The sequence below is a fragment of the Atractosteus spatula genome, chromosome 2, assembly GCF_055471065.1.
Source record: "Atractosteus spatula isolate fAtrSpa1 chromosome 2, fAtrSpa1.hap1, whole genome shotgun sequence".
Taxonomy (NCBI): domain Eukaryota; kingdom Metazoa; phylum Chordata; class Actinopteri; order Semionotiformes; family Lepisosteidae; genus Atractosteus; species Atractosteus spatula.
In genome coordinates this window covers 7,789,358-7,809,879 of record NC_142707.1, presented here as the reverse complement: position 1 = coordinate 7,809,879, position 20,522 = coordinate 7,789,358, and the positions used below count along the sequence as shown (strand labels likewise).

The window sequence follows — 20,522 nt, the reverse complement described above, 5'->3', positions numbered from 1 at the left end:
TGTAATTAAATGGAATACAATTTAAGCTGATTCCCTGGCTTTCTTGACTGGATGAAGCCCTTGAATGAATAAGCTACCCAATGGGCTAGATGGGCTGAGTGACTCACTTGTAACCGTTCTTATGTGATTAAACTCCTAATGCCATGCCTTTGGAAAGTGTTTTAAAGAGTTTGATTTAGACTCAAAGACCCTTAATTCCTCTAACTTGAATTTTGTTTATTGATAACTTTTCGTGTCTCTCTGGAACAGTGTAGACATTCATCCGCAGTACGTTCATCTCCATCGTTTTCAGTTAGCCACATTTCCAGTAACATCATAATTCCCTGCTAATGTGGCATCGTCTGTCTCATGTAATTTGTATCTAATAGTCCTGGTATGTTTGTATAAGCTGTTAATCACTTGGTCCTTTGTTTTGTTTTTCCCTTTGATTCTCCATTTGTCTTTGCTTTCAGTGCTCTTAAATATTAGAATATTGGATATTAGAAAAAAAAAACAAGTACTGGATAAAATACTATCTAGGTAATATAGATAAAATCTATCTATACCATAATATATATATATAAAAGAAAGTATAGATAAATAAAACATGCTGTAAAAAGTGTAAATGAGAGTGTAATGACAAAAGAAACAAAATATCATGATAACCATAGGTAACCTAAGCAATGCTTTTCAGTGCTTTACTGTGCTGGTTCCAAGATCACTGCTACTTCAGCAATTTCTATTATATATAGATTATAATAAGGACATGACCCATGGTTCTCTAAATTGCAATACATCTTATGTCTTTTAAAAAACATTAGTCGGGTTTCTAACATGAATAAGGACTTGGAGATTATTGTAACTTGACTAATTAGCACTAATTTCTCAGTGCTTCTTAGGTTTTGGGTTTGATTGTGGACTGGAGTGTCTTTTGTGCAAATATTTTCTTTCCTAGAATGGATAATGCAAGGTAGGGCAGTAGTTAGCATTGCTAACCGAAAAAATAAACCTTGTTGTTTACTCCCATATTAAGTTCAGATCTTTTTAAAACACTTTTGAATGTACTGTATGTTGACTGTGCACAAGCTGGACTGCTCACAATCATTCTTTTTAATGTGTTCCAATAGTATTTCCTTTTGCTCGGAGAGAAAGAAATATTCTTCAGATGCAGACATAGCAGAGTCTTAGCAATTTTTCATTAACGGAAAACTTTTTTCTTAATCTTCTGTATACCAAGTAACTAAAACAAAAGGCTCAGTCACTGCTGACACAGATTCCATGCACCATATGGGTTGGAGTGGAGTACAGGCAATGAAAAAGAAAATCCAGTTCATTTGATGTCTTCACGGGAAAACTATCAAACTTCACATTCTGACTCAGCATCCATTCTTTGAAGCTGACATTGGAGAAATGGTATTTGAAACTGAACACATTTAATGCACTCACACATTCTACTCAAATAGGCTGAGGTGTTTTCCACCTAGATGCATTAGAATATGTACTGCAGAACTATTGTATAGAAACTTAAATACACGGAAAAGTCCAAACAACAAACACAGTAAGGAAAAATTATTTTCATAATCACAGTGAATTTCATTTTTGTGTGTTTTGTAAAACCCTCCTAGTAATATCCTCAAGACTATCAAGAGCAAATATTTCTCCTGCTCATACAACAGTCAAGTAAACATATATGTGCCATCTTTCCCCTTACCAGAAACACCTTTGTCTGGCTCTTAATTGTTCTCCTGGCTGTAACATGTGCAACAATAGTAAACCAGAAGGAGCATATTGGGACCCTAAATAATTAATATTAATTCAGCATATAGCTTTTGTTTGACAAGCATTTTATTTGCAAAGCACAGTAACCAATTCTTGTACAATCAGTAAGCCGTCAGCCACAGAGGCTACTTAAGGCAAGACTTTTTCCAAGGTAATTGAATAAGATGTCTACAGAAGGCTCCAGAGGCTAGCTCTCTGTTCCAGATGCTTGTTTGTTATTTATGGGACCTGGAAATTGGATGCATTGAAGAACAACACACCACTGATGCAAATCTTTCCCATTTTCTCCCTTTCTCTCTCTATCTGTCTCTCTCTTGAATAAGTACCACGTTGTGCTTTAAAAACATGACCAAGCTCCAGTGCAGAAAGGAAATTAAATGTCTCAGCAAAAACATAGACCCTCCAGCTGAAGATAAAATTGTAATATCTACAAAGAAACACTGAGACAGTGAAGAAACTGAGGAAAGAATATTGGATTTTATAATAGCTAAGATGTAAAGGAACTGTGTAGAAGAAGGCTACAACATTTTTCTAGCTAAGGTAGTAATAATATGGAATATATAGATTGAACAGTAAAGATTTCGATTTTATTGATTGAAGAGATTTCCTTGAGAACTGTCCTGTGGTAACTTTTGAGTATTTTTGCACAGGAATAAGAGAAATAAGAGAAGATGTAATTTTATTGATTAAATTTGGCCCTATGAATAATCTTTTAGTTATTTTTTCAGACACAAGGGTTTGAATTTAGGTCTAAAAACTGAACTACAAAGTGCTGTGGGCAATCCATAATCCAAAAGGATTAAAATCCCCAGAGGCATTGACAAAGGGAGGGAAAGTTTTTAATCTGTACATTGTAGAATTAAGACCAGATTATGAAAAAATTATCTTTTGCAGCACAATTTCTAACAATGTAAAAAAAGACAAATGTTGTAGCACAAGCTACATTACAGTATTGATTCTTAAAAGGACCTGGGAAATACTCTCAATCCCACCTGAAGAGCTCTCTGAGCTTTGTGCTTTTACAGTATGTCAGGCTGGGCTCTGGCACCTCTGAAACGCAAGGTACTGTAGTTGTCGCAAGTCTTCCAACCACATAGGAAGTTGTCCTTAAGGACCAGAAATTTAAATAAAATTAATTTTCATTTCAGTTTTGTTTCACTTCTAGTTGTTTTCATCTACCTCTGAATACAAAACAGAAGTACAACAAAAAAAATCCTGTAGAGCAAAACTGAATTGTATGCTTTTTAGCTAGCCTCTCACTTTTTATCGCTGTACCTTTCCACATCAAATGAGAAAGCAAGATGATTTTTTTTTGTGAAAACAAGAAAAGCAGCATCCAACATCCAATGGAACAAATTCATTATAGTGGCAAGTCTTTGGTTGTTTTTTTATTTTTTCAAGTCTGTTTTCTTTTTTCTGAAACAAAATGTTTTTGCTGTGCAAGACCACAAAGAGTTGTTGTTTTGTGGGTGCAGTACACTTATGCTCAAGTGTAGTATATCAGATTGCATGACAGCATGTCTGGCTGTGCCCTGGGAATGTGGTCACTCTTCAGTCTCCTCCTCATCACTAGCGTCGCTCAGTGGGAACTCCCGGTACACCTTCTGAGTGCTGTAGGTTTTGACATGCATGGGACACTCCTGGTTTATTATGGCCTGGGAGAGAAGACACAGGGATGAAGAGCAGGACATGATTCTCCTTTTCCTAAAAGATTCTCCTTGTGACTTGAAGGAAAATGAATCTTAACTTTTCCTTTCCTGTTTATTTCTCTGGCAGCGAGTGGTACATAATGGATGATAACTTAAATGTGACAGGGTGAGACACTTTGCTCATGTGTTTCTTGTTTTCTTGGGAGATATTGTGAAAATATAAAGTATAATCTAGCAGGGGGCAACTACAGGGCAGCATGTTTTTTTGCATGTAACTAATATTATTAGTTACATTATTATTATTAGTTATTGTATCCTTGAGCAAGGTATATTACCTGAATTGTTCTAGTAAAATAAGCAGCTCTATAAATGGGAACAAACGGTTGACTGGTTTGTTTAAAGGCGTTAGACAAACAAATGAGAAATAATTAGGAAAGGGCAAAATGTTTTTAATGTTATTATTTTGTTGTTGGAGTATATTTGAGGTATGGTATATAGGTACCATTGCTGCTTGAGGCAATGTTGGGGCCACAACACAATCTCACAGTCCAAAGGCATCCTGGTATAGCAGGCTAAGTGGCTTGTGGGTAAATTGGTCCTGGTGTGAGTGTGTGCATGTTTGTGTCTGTACATGTCCTGCGATGGACTGGCATCCTGTACAGGGTGTATCTTGGCTCTGCACCTCTGGAGAAACATTAAATCTGATCCAGTAGTGCCTTACACTGCCATCTTTTGAACAGGATTAAAGTCTGTTTTGTTCTGGCTCAGAAATAACAGGTAAGAATCCATCAAATAAGAATTCAGAACCCACACCCTAGGGAAAGGGCACAAAATGAATTCTAAAACCTCTCACCATTTTCTCTTCTCTTGCTGCAGGATTTCTTAAAAAGCAGCACAAAGGGGCGAATAGTATGTTGATGATGCCAATGATGACCATGAGGTAGTGGAATCCGATAGCTTCCACAATGGCTCCAGCTGTGGAGGGGCCTGAGACCACAGAAAGAGAGCTGGCATTATACCCTGGAGATCAAATGTCCAAGATACTCAGGGTCAAACGGAAACATGATATCAGTTCACATGATAGAAGTACATTTCTCCTGATGATGTTCATGGGAAGATTATGATTAGAATGAGTGTTCTGCTATTTTCATTTGGAATCAGTTTTTAAAAGCGTGGTCAGGTTTTTCAACGTCGCTGACCTATGAAGACCTCCTCACCGATAGCAAATCCCATGCAGAAAGCAACATCTGCTATAGCGTAGACAGTTCCATAGACTGAAGCATGCCGGAGATCTACCAGGTAGCCCATTATAGGCATCATGGAGGAGTCCACCATACCTACAGGAGAGGAAAAATGAGAAATTTTAAGCTGGTTTAAATCCATTGTTCAGGTGTTCTGTTGAATTCTAACAATGGCTAAATGAAGCAATGGATATTAATACATTGGCTTTAACATCGTCTGGCTGAGGAAACAACAGTGCCCTTCACTCAGAGGAATGAACTAGAGAGCTGCTGCAGCAGTGAAGCCAGGTGTGTTTTATACATGGGAAAGTGAAAGTGCAAGATTAGAGTTTGTCTTCCACTAGAACACCTGCTAAATAACACCATTTCTGAACGAATGTAAAAAAACTAAGTTGTGCAATTAAGCTGTCAAAAAATCCATATATCAGAAAGCCCTACAGAATTTACACTGACAGGATAATTCCAGGTTGCAGGTTCTTGATGGACTACACTTTTATTTGGCAAAATATTCACTTTTTTAATGACATTTTTATGAAAGTAAAAAGTTACAGGCCCCCTCAGTAACTGATGTGAAAAACAGCAAGCAACAGTTTGAGAGCTGCTTTTCTTGAAAGGAGAACAGACATTCCCAGATACAAGTAAATGCATGAGAATATTAAACATTAATGGTTTATTAATACAATAAAGTGATATGAATAATATAAAAGGTTGTGAAATGATTTACCAAGGGATGGCGCAATTGAATTTTATAGATGGAAAATGAAAGATAAAAAGGGCTAGTTAAAAGTGTGACAAATTCTTCATAACGTCAAAGGTGAATGTGCCTGCTAGTGTTGTTTTTCTGACCATTTCAAATCCTTGTCTAACCTAGAAGTCTAGTGACATCAAGATCTCATTTCCAAGTGAGGCCTGTTTGAAACACTTTGTCACATCATTTCTACCAACATTAGGACAACAACAACACTATAGTAGATACATTTGATAATTGATAGAATTATTTCAAGAAAAAGTACTCTAAAAATAGTAACGAGTATATTTATCAAATGTAAAAATCACCTATATCCTATCTTAAAAAAATGGTCCAATGATAAGTTAAACAACATTAAATCTTTCTGAGGCATTTTCAATGACGTGAGAGCAAAATAACAATCTTTTGTTTCGATTCATACAATCTTTAAAACTGTAAACTATAATATTGATCAAGATCTTAACTGATAAGAACTAAGGTTCTAAGGTAAACTGGATATTTTCCCATAGCCACTTTATAAACAAAGGCATTTCCGAGGTTCAGTTTACAGTAGGTAGTGCAAGAAATGTTCACCTTACTTTCTTGCACAGTTCACAGTAATGTATTTGATATCTAGAATTTGTTATATATTGCCATTCTGCATGTAGAAGTGTCTAATATCCTTGTCTGTTACCTTTGCACAAAACCCAATTTTAATTTTCTTGAAATGTTATCTGAATTCTGAAACTATGAATCTGGTAATGTTTTAGTCTATAATTTTTCTAATTTTTCAGAATTAGACTTGATTATTGACTATTTTGTTTTTTTTTAATTTAATAAAGCTTGAATTCAAAGAGTTTATATAGAATAACATTAAAAGCTGTTTGTAAAACTTCAGAAATGAATTCTCAAGGCGGGTTAGAGGGAAAGAATACAGTATCAGCAGCATAAAAATCAAATTATGCATTGTTCATATTCTGACCAATGTTCTTATTTATACAGTCAATACAATTAGACCTAAATAGAACCCAGTGGCAATCTTTCATGGAATAAAAAAAATCGGATAATATAATTATAATACATCAGATTGATACACTTAATTAAAATTTGTGAAATATTTTTGAAACCTATTTAAAAACTACAATAATTAATTATACAACAGTCTATACAACATTAATATATGACGTACAGAATAAAAAGCTTTAGAAAGATAAGTAAAAAGGGAAGCACAATTTTTATATTATTAGCTACCTTTGCTGTAGTGATTGTACCATGATTACTTTTTAAGCTCTTAATCACTTAAAATATTCTTCTTGAACAGAAGCTCTTTTGCGCCTTATAGTGAATAGAATGAAGGATTTAAAAATTAATATTCTTGTCAAGATCAATGCCTTTTGATGTTTTCCCTCTATATTGATGGCAATGCCAATTAATCTTTTTTAATGTGTGTTTTGTTTAATATTGTCATTAAGATAAGAAACAAGGTTGAAGGTGGTAATTTTGGAATAAAGTTCTGCAGTTGTCAATTGTTTGTTTAGTTTTTCATGGCTCAGATAATATTGTAAATTTTCTTTTGTTGCATGTAATTTTTTAAACGTACTCTATACGTAATGTAAACTCTCCTTAGCATACCATGGGTGAAGTTAATCTGTCACGCTCATTACACCTAGAGGGCGCTCTACGTCCCTTCTGTTCCTAGTTCCCTGTGATTATTCATGTCTTTCTGGTGTGTCTTGTTGTGTAGCCTATTTATTTCCTGCTTCTGCTCTGCTTCTTGCTCAGCATTGTTGTTCAGTTGCCCTGAGACCCGCCTAGCACCAGGTCGTTCCTGTCCTTGGCCTGAGGGCATCGGTTTCTATACGGCTTCTCCTGAACAGCTGAGCCCGGGCTAATCCCCGTCTCGCCGCTACGCATAGGGTCTCTATCGCTCTCCTGCCATTCCACGGTTGGTCCTGTCGGACTTGCATGACATAATCATCACTAAAATTAAACCATATACTGTAGATCCCAGAAGCATTGCCTTTTAGGAGTATGGATGATTTTACAATGGTCTGATTACATTCTTAGGAAAACTAATACAGTATTTATTTTGCATTGTTTTTAAAGCTATATGTTAAAGCTTGTATTTTCATATTCCAGGTGAAATCAGTGGCCAACACATGTAGTATTTTAAAGAGTGTAAGATTCTGTGGCTAACTCATTACTACCATCTTTTTCATTTGAGCAGACTATAATAATATTACAGAGGTCAATATCCTGTTTTCACAATAATGCCTTTTTAATTGGTTAATTGTCTTGACCCCACTTTTTGCCAGATGTGTGTCTTTTCCATGTGTTTGGGGATTCCAGAGACTGTGCCGGAGTAAGCTAATATTTACTTATTATTTATTATCATTTACTCACAATTTAATCTACATCATGTGGACAATTGTTACTTGTAATTTTCTAAAATGTCTGTAAATTAGTTATATGAAGTGTCACAATTTCATTGATTAAACGTCTTCAGTAGGAAATGGCAACATTCAAGATTAAAGCGTCGTGAAAGGATTATGGAGCGAAATTTTGGCTTATCCCACTTGGCTAAGGGTTGACCTCCTGGCCATAGGACAAGGAGACCAGGACCCCCATGCAGGGTGACCAAGGGGCAGCTGCAGGGGTGGAGGTGGGATGCAAGAGACGTGCAAGAGAGAGAGATAGGGATCTCATAGGTATTTATAGAGTTTTGGGAGAGGAATGGATTTCAGTAGCAATTGCTAATTACTGACAGCTGAGTCTGATTGAACTTGGTTGTTGTCATCCCTCCCAAACTTTCGTTATGAACTCCATTTATCATTCTGAGGTTTAATTTTGAAGGTTGTTATGGAAATTGTATCTACTGTACTGTTAATCTACTCTTTGCTTTTGGAAACAAAAGCCAAAATAATATTAATAAATATTAAAATAAATTTAATAAATTTATTAAAGTACACTTTCAATAATTCAGATTTCAAAATATTGAAAATGTAATGAATTAACAGAGGTCTCCTGATGCATACGAAGTTAGTGATGACATACAGTATAAAAAAAATGTAATTGCATTAAAAGCTGTATCTTGTAAAGTTCCATACTAAATGTATTTAAAATCAAACGGATCTTCATTCTGCATTTTAAATAAACATTGGACACAGTTTGTATTCAGATTCAATTTTTGGATCCGATTCAATTTTTGAATAGTGGCTTATCAATAATGTGACTTGTTCTATGCATAGAAAGAATCAACACAAAATATGAGCATCACTTACCAATTGCAAGTCCAAGGCCGGCGTTAGGACCAATGAGTCCATAAATATCGCTTGCTAGAGGAACCTGCGATTTAATTTAATTGAACATCAGTTTTAGGCATTTCTGACCTGAATACAAATTTCAATAACTAAATAAGTTTCTTCTATAACACAAATATAAAACAAGTGTAATTAACCTAGGTAATGAATTAAGTAGATACAAAGTCAAACAAATACACAGAGAGAGTTACCTCCTGAGTGCCTTAGTTGATAAATTCACATGCCAAGAGCAAGGGGTGAGCTCTGTGATTGAGGAATCACAGAGCCCAATTGGTGGCACTTAATTGGCTGTTACTGTAGCACACTGTGCTGTCAGTGAAGGATGCGCCTGTCTTCCAATCAGTGCTGTACCTCCAGTAGGGGGCAGTTTTGTCTGTGATGTGTCAAAAGACGATTGGCTCAAAGACAAACAGGTGGGAGGAGGTGCCTGTACTTCCTCATTCGCCCCTGTGTGCGATTGTGAGGTTTGTAGTTACAAGCTGAGACGTGAAAAACACACCATTGTCTATACCAAATTCTGGTGGGCATTACGAAAGTAATTGATGTTTCTGAATCACAAAAACATGTAAAATGTCTATTAAAGCAGCACACCTACTCATCTACAGTAGGCTTCAATGAAACCAACACTACTAAATAATGTGTTTTTTTCCTTCAAATAAACACAAATATCCCAAATGTTTAGTATACTCACACAGAGCAGGCTGATTCCAACAATCACCATTCCAATAAATGAGCAGACCCACCTGTAGAGAGATCAACACTGTCACTGCACCTAAAAGGCCAGCTCACTTACAGAATGGAACATACAGTAAAGCACATGGACCAAGGAGGTTGTGAGTATTTATCAAACTATCTAGAACTTCAAACACAAAAGACACCAGAATAGCCATCCATTTTAAGTCCTGTTTTTAAAGAAATGTCTTCTTTTTCAATAGAGTATGAGCTCACAAGAACAACAAAAAAGAAGAAAAAATGGTATTTAAGATTAGAAAAGGCTTCTTGTAAGTTTTGTGCTGGCCATGCATCTCTTTGTAAGAACCATTTATCCACATGAATACAGCGAATCTAGGATCATACATTTTTAATGTTCACAACTTTTAGCAGGAAACCAACTCAAAGTGTAGTTCAAATGCAAAACCAAATAATTACTTACTGTACCTAATTATAAATTCAGACCTTATTACAAGTCATTGGCATCTGTGATAATAAAGCTTCTTACTCTAGGGTGTATGTCAGAAGCATTTTATGAGCACATTTACACTGCTGTTATTCTTTTATGAGAATTTATAATAATAAGATTGGAAAGCAAAGACAAAACAAATGTTATTAAATAAGCACGGTCCAGTGCAAAAAGGCCAACGTGCCAGACATATTAACCACAAGTTAAGCACTGGGCTGAAGTTTGTTCAACAAAATAAAAGAATTATATTGGATGATTAAAAAACCCTTTTCCATCTATTACAATTTTTGTAACAATGTAAAAAAAATGTAACAGTCTAAAATTACCTGCCCATTTTGTTAGCTAGCAAGCCAAACAGGTTAGTTCCAATGAGGTATGATATACTCGCAGGGAGAAATGCTATACCTGAAATATGTTATCAAAGAGAAGGTTAGTTCTTTGTTTAACACGTGTATCAAACATTTGAGATAAAAATAACATATAAAGTACAATAAATCAGTGTAAAAACACATAGCCATTAAACAGATTTTGTAAATGATAAAATGCCTCTATCCTTCCTGACTTTTTAGCTGTACTTCTGAGAATGATCGTTGGAATAATAATAGTATTAATAATAATCATCATCATCCCCTTTATTTTATATATCAAGATATATTGATATGTTTAAGACAAAGTTTGAAGATTCTGACACATATGAGCTGAGGGATCATGATAAAGCTTTTTAGCAAAAGAATACAAAGCATAGACACCCAGGGTCTCTTAGGGTTAAGAGCCTCATTTAGGCAACTAAAGAAGGCTAAAGAGTCCAAACAAAGTTGGGATGTATATTAATGGTACTTTGCACACACTTTGTCAGTACTGTACACTGATGCAGGCAGGAGCCAAGCAATTCAAGCCTTGAAAAATGAACCATAGAATTTTGAATTTTATTCTAAATTCCACAGGAAGCCAGTGGAGTGAAGGTAAAGCATGAAATACTTGCTCATACTCATGCATGTCTGTTCTAGTTTAAGATCAGAGAAGCTGAGTTTGGAACATGCTGCAATTGGCTAAGATCATATTCGGAAAACACAAGCAAACATTGACAGGCACAAGTTAGAGGCCAGCTTTCTTTCTCACCAAATTTACATCAAATCAAGGTAGTACAGTGAGTTAAACACACTGTACAGTTGTAGCTTATGTTTCTAGTGTTTTATGTGTGTAGCTGAGTTAACAAATGAAAGTGACTTCTAGTTTTGTAACTTTATTGTTTCTAAAATTAAATTATCCTCTCACCATAACTTGAAGGGAATAAAAGAATCCCACAAGCTTGACTCTAATATTTAACATTAGAGAGAGCCTTTATTGCTAATGTTTAGTATTTAACAGTCAAAGTCTTCAAAGCACACTAAATGAATATCTGCATTTCAGGCAAAGTGAATCAAAATTCAGAAAGACTCAGTGGTGGTTGTAGTACACAGGGTATAGATTATCGGATGTCTCTATTTCAATAAAAGATTCACATGTGTGGATTGGCATGTGTTAGGCACAGATTGCATTACAGAACTCTACATTACCAGGACTAAACAACTGAACTGTCTGGCTCCCACATTACATAATAGTTTTAATCTCCTTTTTATGGCAATATTTATATTGAAGCCGAAATATGTCTAGAACTTGAAGCTGAAATAACAACAGAAAGCCGTATAATACATTTCACATAGAAACGATTGCAGAAACAGAAAGCACCATACCTTGGATACCCATTACCCCTTTTAAGTGTGGACCGATAGTTTTTTATACAGTAGATATGCTGTGTCAGAGCGCTTATGAAGTTTTAACCACAGTCTGAGACAGAGAACACATCCACATACCAAGCTGCCATTCTGGAGAACACATAGTTTGCATCATCCATATGGGTAGTGTGGGTTCCAGCATGGCCACCCCCATGTTAGCAAAGCAAATGGACCCTGTAATACAGAAAGGTATTTACTACAACTGGGCCAGAGGAGTGTTAACACTGGTTATTTATAGAGAGAGAGGCTAATGCACAACAGGCTGAATATTAACACAGTGTGGGAAAATAGTCTTTTCAGTTTCTAAAGAGTGACAAATGTTTTTAATGAACCAGAAACAAGCAAACTCACACAATTCACAATCACACGGTTCTCTTTCTTATGATGCACCTAGGCAGTTCATGTGGTATGATTCATAATTCATGATGAAGCATCACAACCCCCAGAATTGTCACCCTGCTGTTCTCGAGATAGGCTAAGACTCCCTTGGTAATCAATTCTGAAGCTTACACTAATTTCATTCTTTTGAAAAAAAAAATGTGTTATGCTTAACAGCTGTGATTTTTTTTTTCTCAGCAACAGATGAGATGATAGTTCTTAAATAACTGGGAATCTGTTCTTACCTGCACTTATTAGAATATAAGGATCCCGTAGTAAGGTTAATAAAGGTGTGCCTTCTACACTCTGGAAAAAATCAAAGGTATATTACTAGGCAAAGGACACTGTTAAGATTTCAACTGGATCTACACCACAACTATTGGCATTTTCACTGAGAAAAAAAAAAACTGGTTTGCAGCCATTATTATCTCTTGAGGTTTATGTGCTACTGAAATTAACAGTGCAGCAGTCTCTGGCAATTTTAATTAGGAGATTCTCAATGGAGTTTTTACCAAAAATAACCTCAATAAAAAATAAGTGGAAAATAGTCTTAAATATTAATCATGTTAATGTTAAGATAATTACAGTAGCTGCCAATAATAAAAGTAGGATTCTAGGTTTGAAAGCAGTGTCTTTTCTCTTAGAAAAAATGAAAAATTACCTCCCATAAACCTGGGGCTGATAACAAAAGTTCTTTCCTGTATGTTATAATTTCAGATCCAGAAAGTGCAGTGTCTGTGGCTTACAATTTAAGATTTAGATTGACAACAGTCTAAAAAAGAAAATTTTTAAACTTACAGGTTAACACAACCCCCGACGGCTACTCACCCACCCATCCCCCACAGCTGCCACTCTCCAACACCTCCGCCATTAACACCTGCAGCACTGAAAGCAGTATGAGCACCATCCCCCAGGCCAGGCTGACCATCACAGCTGACCAGGTGAAGAAGGAGCTGAAGAGGCTGCACGAGGGTAAGGCCACAGGACCAGATAACATCTGCCCCAGAGTTCTGAGGGCCTGTGCTGATCAGCTGAGCGGAGTGCTCCAGCGACTGTTCAACCTGAGCCTGCGCTTGGAAAGAGTCCCGGTGCTCTGGAAGACATCATGCCTGGTCCCGGTACCAAAGAAAGGGCGCCCCTCTGTCCTCAACGACTACAGACCAGTTGCACTGACTTCTCACATCATGAAGACACTGGAGAGGCTGGTCTTATCCCACCTGAGACCCCTGGTCAGCTCATCACTGGACACCCTACAGTTTGCCTACCAGCCCAGTGTTGGTGTGGAGGATGCGATCATCTACATGCTGCAAAGGGCCTACTCACACCTGGACAGGGCTGGCAACACTGTAAGGATCATGTTTTTCGACTTCTCCAGTGCCTTCAATACCATCCAGCCCTTACTTCTAAGGAGGAAGCTGGAGGAGATGCAAGTCGATGCCTCCACGACCTCGTGGATCACTGACTACCTGACAGGCAGACCACAGTCTGTGAGACTTCAGAACTGTGTGTCTGAACAGGTAGTGAGTAACACAGGGGCACCTCAAGGGACAGTTCTTTCTCCATTCCTCTTCACCCTCTATACTTCGGACTTTAAGTACAACTCAAAGTCATGCCACCTGCAGAAGTTCTCAGATGACTCTGCAATTGTGGGATGTATCAAGGGTGAGCAGGAGGAGGAGTACAGAGGACTGGTCAGCAGCTTTGTGGAGTGGTGTGGGGTGAACCACTTGGAACTGAATGTGACGAAGACAAAGGAACTGGTGGTAGATTTCAGGAGGAAAAAGGTCAAACCTACTCCTGTCTACATCCATGGGAGTGGCGTGGAGATGGTGGACTCGTACAAGTACCTGGGAGTGCACATCGACGATAGACTGGAATGGTCTAAGAACATCGAGGCCATCTATAAGAAGGGACAGAGCCGACTCTACTTCTTGAGGAGGCTCAGGTCCTTCAATGTGTGTAGTAAGATGCTACACATGTTCTATCAGTCGGTGGTAGCGAGTGCCATTTTCTACGCAGTGGTGTGCTGGGGCTCTGGGATTAGAGCAGTAGATTCCAAAAGGCTGAACAAGCTCATCAGGAGAGCAAGCTCTGTCATTGGGTTTGACCTGGACTCCTTGGAGGTAGTGGCTGAGAGGAGAATGAGGTCCAAACTAGAGGCCATCATGGACAACTTCTCCCATCCCCTCTTTGACAGGCTGGCAGGAATGAAGAGCACGTTCAGCAATAGACTGATTCATCCACGGTGCGACAGGGAGCGCTACAGGAGGTCATTCTTGCCGTCTGCCATAAGACTGTACAACGCATCCACCTTGCGTCTTGGCAGAGGCAACATCGACAGTGACCTGTTTCTGGACTAAACGCATCTACACATCTACTGCTACATCTGTTCTCTTTCTTTTTCTTTTTCTTTTTCCCGTTTACAACCACTTTTTGTGCAATATATGCCAGGGACCTGTGCAATACATTTATATTTATATCTATAGTTACATCTATATTTATATTCATATGTGTGATATGAGTGTGATACGATTTTCTGTGTACTGTTCTGTTCTAGTTTGTTCTTGTGCGTCCGGACTGTGAGTAACTCGTATTGTATTGTATGTATTGTACTATTATTATATAATTCGTTACACTGTGGCTGTGTTGTGTGTGTTAAGCTGCTGTTGCACTGCAATTTCCCTCACGGGATCAATAAAGTATCTATCTATCTATCTTTTACTAGAGCTCAAATGCAGTTGTCTAGGGAAGGCCACATTTCTATAGTGAATCATAAGCATTTTAATTAGTCAAATGGTGGAAGGAGGCTTACTGGAATTGTGGGCTGAGACCTCACAAGATCAGGCTAATTGCTATATTACAGGAAGACTTTTGTTGGTCACAAGAATTAACAGGATGTGTTAATCAAATCTTTTGGATCAGCAGCATTAGACATAGTCTGTATTACGCTGTGGCTAATTGCTGTAAATGAGAATACAGTTCCTTAGTCAGTATTGGACTGCTTCTCGATTGCCTGCCAATGATTATAACAAGCATTTTGTCATATTGAACACAGTGCTACTGGGACATACTAACAAAATTGGACATCTTTCTTCCAGTTTATTCTTCAGAACTACATTTGACATTCAAGATTTTTCCCTGCCCCTGGTGATTTTGTTTTTGTTTAAATGGAAAGGGAAGAAACACTCACCCCAGGAGAGATCTTTGATGGCCGCAGTATGCACAGCTGTAATGCTATGTAAGAGAAGGGAGTAAGGAAATACAATTACATTATTATTTCAATGACATATAGATTTTTACCAATGCTCAAGGGTTATTACTAATGTCTTAATGCACCTTGGTTGAACACCATTCATACTAACCTACCAATACTGTTTAGCCAATACCAGGCACTTATTCCTAGGGAACGTTATGGAAACGTGGAGCCTGTACTGAAAGCACAGGGCTCAAGGTTGGACTATACCTTGGAAGAAATGCAAGTGCAATGCAGGTTTACACACACAAGATGTGTGCACAATGTAGAGGCACCATGTATCATAGCCAGCATGTCTGTGAAAGGTGGAAAAAAGTGGAGCACCCCAATAAAATTCACAAGGGATATGGGGCAAACCCCCTATCTCAGCACCAGCTGCTATGCCACTCACCTCACTGCTAGTACCCTAAATAAACTGCAACACTTTTGTTTACTCTGGTAAAACCTGTCATGATTCATTATTTTGTAAGACTTACGAACACAAAGTATTTCATTTGTGACATTGTGACACCTTACCTTTTTGGGAGAACGTTAGAAAATGTTACATGGTGTAATATGTGTATAAATACATACTGACTTACAGTACTTACTAACTTACCTCCATCAACTAAAGCCAGGCAAGCTAAAACAATGAACGGGGCACTTTTCCCAACAAACTCATACATAACACTTCCAAATGGGGCTCCAACTGTCAGAGAAAAGGCAAAAACACAATTTTACTGAAGCACAGTAACTTTGTAGTCACAGTTCTGTCCATGACAACTGACTGTCAAAGAAATAGAGAATAAATTGTGCTTTAGATTATACACGTTACTTGTTCCACAGTAAATTGTGAGTTCTAAAAACTAGACTCTTCATTGCATGAAGCCTTTCTGAGACACTTGCCCTTGTAGTGTGCTGTTTTAGTAATGGGTAGAAAAATCAAAAAAACATTTTTACACTTTACTACTTTACCACTTATCGATGTAATCATCCCAGGAAAATCGGCATTAATGCATTTATTATTGCATTTTATGAATGTGCATTTGTGAAAGTATCACTTTTCCAGGTATTAGTACAGATGCAATAAATGTAACTGTGTATAAATGTAACTGTGAAACACTTGTGTATAAATGATGCAAAACTAGAAAACAGGATGTTACTTACTAAGAACTCCCATTGCTAGACCTCCAAGAGCTAGTCCCATGGCAACACCTCTTTCATTGTCATCTGTGTAAACACTGGCCAGCATCCCCAGACCTACAAAGACAGCGCAGGCCCTATTGAAAAACTAGGGTTCTGTTTCAGAATGCCTTCTTTTAAATATTTTTTAATATGTAAATTAAGTTGCGTAATGTACAAAATTCCTGGTTTCCATATTGAAAGAAAACCAACCATTTACTTGTTAGTTTGCATGTGTCGCCAGTATTGTTTCAGTTTTGACATACTGTACAATTCTTACACCAGTCTTTGGAAAATTAACATATTTCTGTCTCCATTGTCATGTAGTAATAGTGAGGCTAGCTCAAGGCAACAAGAGGAAGTCAGAAACAACTGCTGGCTTTAGTTCAAAGTACTGTAATGGAAAATATAAAGGGCCGTTTATAAAAGGAAATCAGATATAATAACTAAATTCAAACTTTCAGTTTTTTATACAAAACAATATGGTGTAGTCAGGTTCATGGTATAACATTTTATGAAGCCATGGTCCCGGGACTAGGGGCGGGAAGGGGGTCTCTTGCCACTCTGTATGTCCCGGAAACAATTTGCAAAAACATCATCTAGTTTTTTCAATATACTGTAAGATATGAAGCTAATAGTTCACTCAACAGTGAAAGACAAACCGGAGGACACAACTGGAAAGTACATGGAGTTTAGTGCAACCACATAGTTTCTGCCCATCATATGTGCTCAAAGGTTCCCTACCTGCTACAGAGGAGAATGAAGAACCGAATCCTTGCAGGGCTCGAGCCACAAATAGAAGGGTGTATGTTCCTGAAAAGGCGAACACTGCAAATCAGAAAGACAATAAACAAAGATTTGTTAGTTGATCTCGGGTAAGTTGTACAGAACAGTTAAATGCATTAGTGGACCATAATTAGCAGAATGAAAGAATAGCATTGATCATATTTGTATATGCCAAGGTATATGTACTGACTTCAAGTTTGTAAATGTATATATTTATTCTGGAATTTTACCCAAAATGCTTAACACGATGAAACACTTCATTTTTCTGCAATTAAACCCTCCACATTAAATGCTAAAATCAGAAGGATGTGACTGAGTTAAACTCTATTTAGGACTAAAACTTGCCCATTCTTCTCTTCAGAACAGAAAAGTATTTTAGACATTTCTGATTCAAACAGGCAAGATTCAAACATCTCCAAGGCAAAACCTTTGAGGCTTCATACAGTAGGATGAAAAGTTATTAGAGTTTATCAAAAAGTCCATAATAACCTCAAGTACAATGATGACAAACTTTGGAGAATCCATTAGAAGCTCTGACATTCCTTGCCAAAAAGTTATTATGATTATGATTATGATTATGATGATGATGATGATAATTATTATTATTACTATTACTCTGATGAATCTGTATGTGCTATTACTTATATTTCATGTTTATTAATTGATGCTTACTTATTGTCGAGAAGAACAAGATAATAAATCCAACAAACATTGGGATGTGGAATCCGATCCTGGAAAAGGGAAAACACACAAGAGACAGTCAGGCTGAGGAAGTGGTTGGCTTATTTTTTTTGTGTTTTAGATTGGTGAAAGGACACAGTACCTTGACTATTCTTTATTTTAAGGAGCCGATTTTAACTTTGGTAATGACTGACCTTCTAGGTCTAGGGTAGAGCCCATCATTATAGCACATGGCAAATATTTCCATCTTTTTCCTACTGTAATTGTGTTTAAGGGGAAAATCAAAAATTGCAGCTCACTCTCCACTGTATTCAAAAGGGCAAGTAAATGAACAAAGGGCTGTCCCTGTGCAAGATCGGATTTATTAGAACCTGCATTGAGGTGTGAGAATATACTATAATGAGTTGTTAGGAAGAGTTACCACAACAAAAATAAGTTTTGTTTCAGGTCATGAAATTGGTACAGGCATCAAAATTAATGATTTACAGGTTAAGCACAAAACCACAAATAGTGACCTTGTAATACAAAGTGCCAGCAAATATACTGTTATATAAACTTTCTAGTGTCTTGCTCATAAAATGACTCCACATATCCACTGCATGTATACTGTACATTGGAGTACATTGGATCAAAATCCCATAATGAACAGATTCATCACACATTATGGGGTGTGCTCGTCAGCTGAGTTATACAGATATGAATCTGAAATAAATGAGCTTTGGTGCCCAAGGACTGTACGATATGTTAAGAATCTACTCAGACATTTGTGTTTAAATTCAATGGGGAGAGGAGGCAAAGAGAGCTGATCTTCCTAAGCTAACTTGTCACATGTTCCTGCTGTGCTGTAAGCAGCAGCTTGATTACTATTTTGCCTGTTGAGATTAGAATGAACTGACAACATGGCTTTGATACACTTGAGCAGCATAACTAGCACAGTTCAAGGCAGGGAGAAAAGCTGCATGCTTGATGTAAGATGGGCCAAATTACCTCAGTTCACATGTAAATGTTCTTATGAAGAAGCATTAATTAGCACAAAGGTACTTATAAGACAAAATAGATATTGAATCTTCTGTTTTAAATGAACTTAGACATAACTGAGTGGAAACAGCCTGAAGGTAAAGAAAGGAGAACCATATTTAAAAGAAAAGAAGAATATTGACCCTGGTTTGAGTGCTCTCCTAGGCTTGGGGTAAGAAGCCTCAGACAGTACCTGTTTGTCAGAGGGCCAACAAAGGGATTAGTCAATAGCTGTACTAAAGCTTTGGAGGCGAACAGCAGGCCCACACGAACATTTTCTTCCACGAGGTAGTCACTGTTCTCCACACAGTTGTTATACGGTGCTGACGTCACGGCCTCCCTTTCGAAAGAGCTGTTGACATTCACATCGGAAATGAGGTCTGACACGTTGACAGCAGAGTCACTAACGACGTAGGTTGTGTTGTCATAAAAGGAAAAGACAGAGGAGAATGTGGTGGCTTCATAGGTCTTCTGTGTTGGAAATGAGCTGTCGTTCAGGGTTACAGAATGTTCTGGCGTCTGGTACTCGGTGGCATATAGGAAGCTGGGGATGATGGGCACTACAAAATCAGAGACGACAGTTGTTTAGTTTGGGGAAAGAGATGCACTTTAGAAGCAGACACCAGCAAAACAAGACACGAACCAATTGACCTCAGTGTTCATAGACGTTTTGTCACGTACAAACGCACACCAAAAGTTTGTGTAATTAGAGCAAAAACGTCAAGTGACCAAAACAAATGACAGAATGGTTGTTGTTTGCTCTGTCAGGTTTGCTCCACTGAAACCAGAGCGTGCCACAGACAAGGTCATTTTAATCAGTTTATCCTATGGGTTAGCTTCCGATTTGAATCTTATTTGAATTTGAACATAGTGAATTTTGGATTTAGTTAGAGGGCAAACAAAGGTACACATGCAATGTGTATGCTTTCCTTATCAATCTATTTCTCCTTCATTAACCTATATGTTTAGGGTTACGAAAGCCTTGATATGTATGGGTCAAACTAGTACCATTTACAGTTTGTCTAGGATTTAAATGAATTCACGTGTTCGGTTTTGTTCCACAGTGGCCACATCTCACATATCTGTTGGAAGGTTCCCTTATTTTTAATAACTTACCTGACCAGTTGTCTTAAATATTCATGCAAATTTTTTTTCATTAGGTGCATTGTTAGCTTTCATTCAGATTTGCATTCTGATTCAAAAAAAAAACAAACAGCTTGCTCAGAAGACAGAAGATTGACTTACCCACGACAGTAAGCAGCATGTTATCTACCAGCAGGGCGACAAAGACCACCACTAACACGAGCTTCCTGGACTCCCTGCCCTCCTTCAACCATTGTAGAGGGTTGAAACTGGGCATCGTTCAGAGTAAACTGGTTGGATGAACTATAAAACCTGGGTGAAACAGAATGTATCACAATAAGCCTAATGTCTAGGCACAATAAGACTTCTTTGTCATGAGATCACACCTTGAGGCTCTGAAGTGCAGTAAATACAGTATTCTTGCCTGGGGTGTGTGGGATGTTTTTTTTCCTCTTCTCTCTAAAGGCACCCTTGCTAAGCTTTACTTGAACGAGCAGTTCCCTCCTTTTAGCA

The 20,522-nt window shown here is 37.5% G+C and overlaps 1 protein-coding gene across 1 annotated transcript; it reads right to left on the bottom strand.

Moving 5' to 3' along the window:
- Positions 1-1,811: 1,811 nt before the first annotated feature.
- slc18a1 (solute carrier family 18 member A1) lies at positions 1,812-20,321 on the bottom strand. Its single transcript, XM_088906237.1, has 15 exons — positions 20,172-20,321; positions 19,120-19,486; positions 17,901-17,959; positions 17,187-17,270; positions 16,428-16,520; positions 15,880-15,969; positions 15,219-15,262; positions 12,274-12,334; positions 11,729-11,824; positions 10,202-10,280; positions 9,387-9,438; positions 8,657-8,720; positions 4,625-4,744; positions 4,261-4,394; positions 1,812-3,413 (listed from the first exon to the last, which is right to left on the bottom strand). The coding sequence occupies exons 1-15, from the start codon at positions 20,284-20,286 to the stop codon at positions 3,303-3,305; spliced, it is 1,569 nt and encodes a 522-aa protein (XP_088762363.1). The 5' UTR covers positions 20,287-20,321; the 3' UTR covers positions 1,812-3,302.
- Positions 20,322-20,522: the final 201 nt, after the last annotated feature.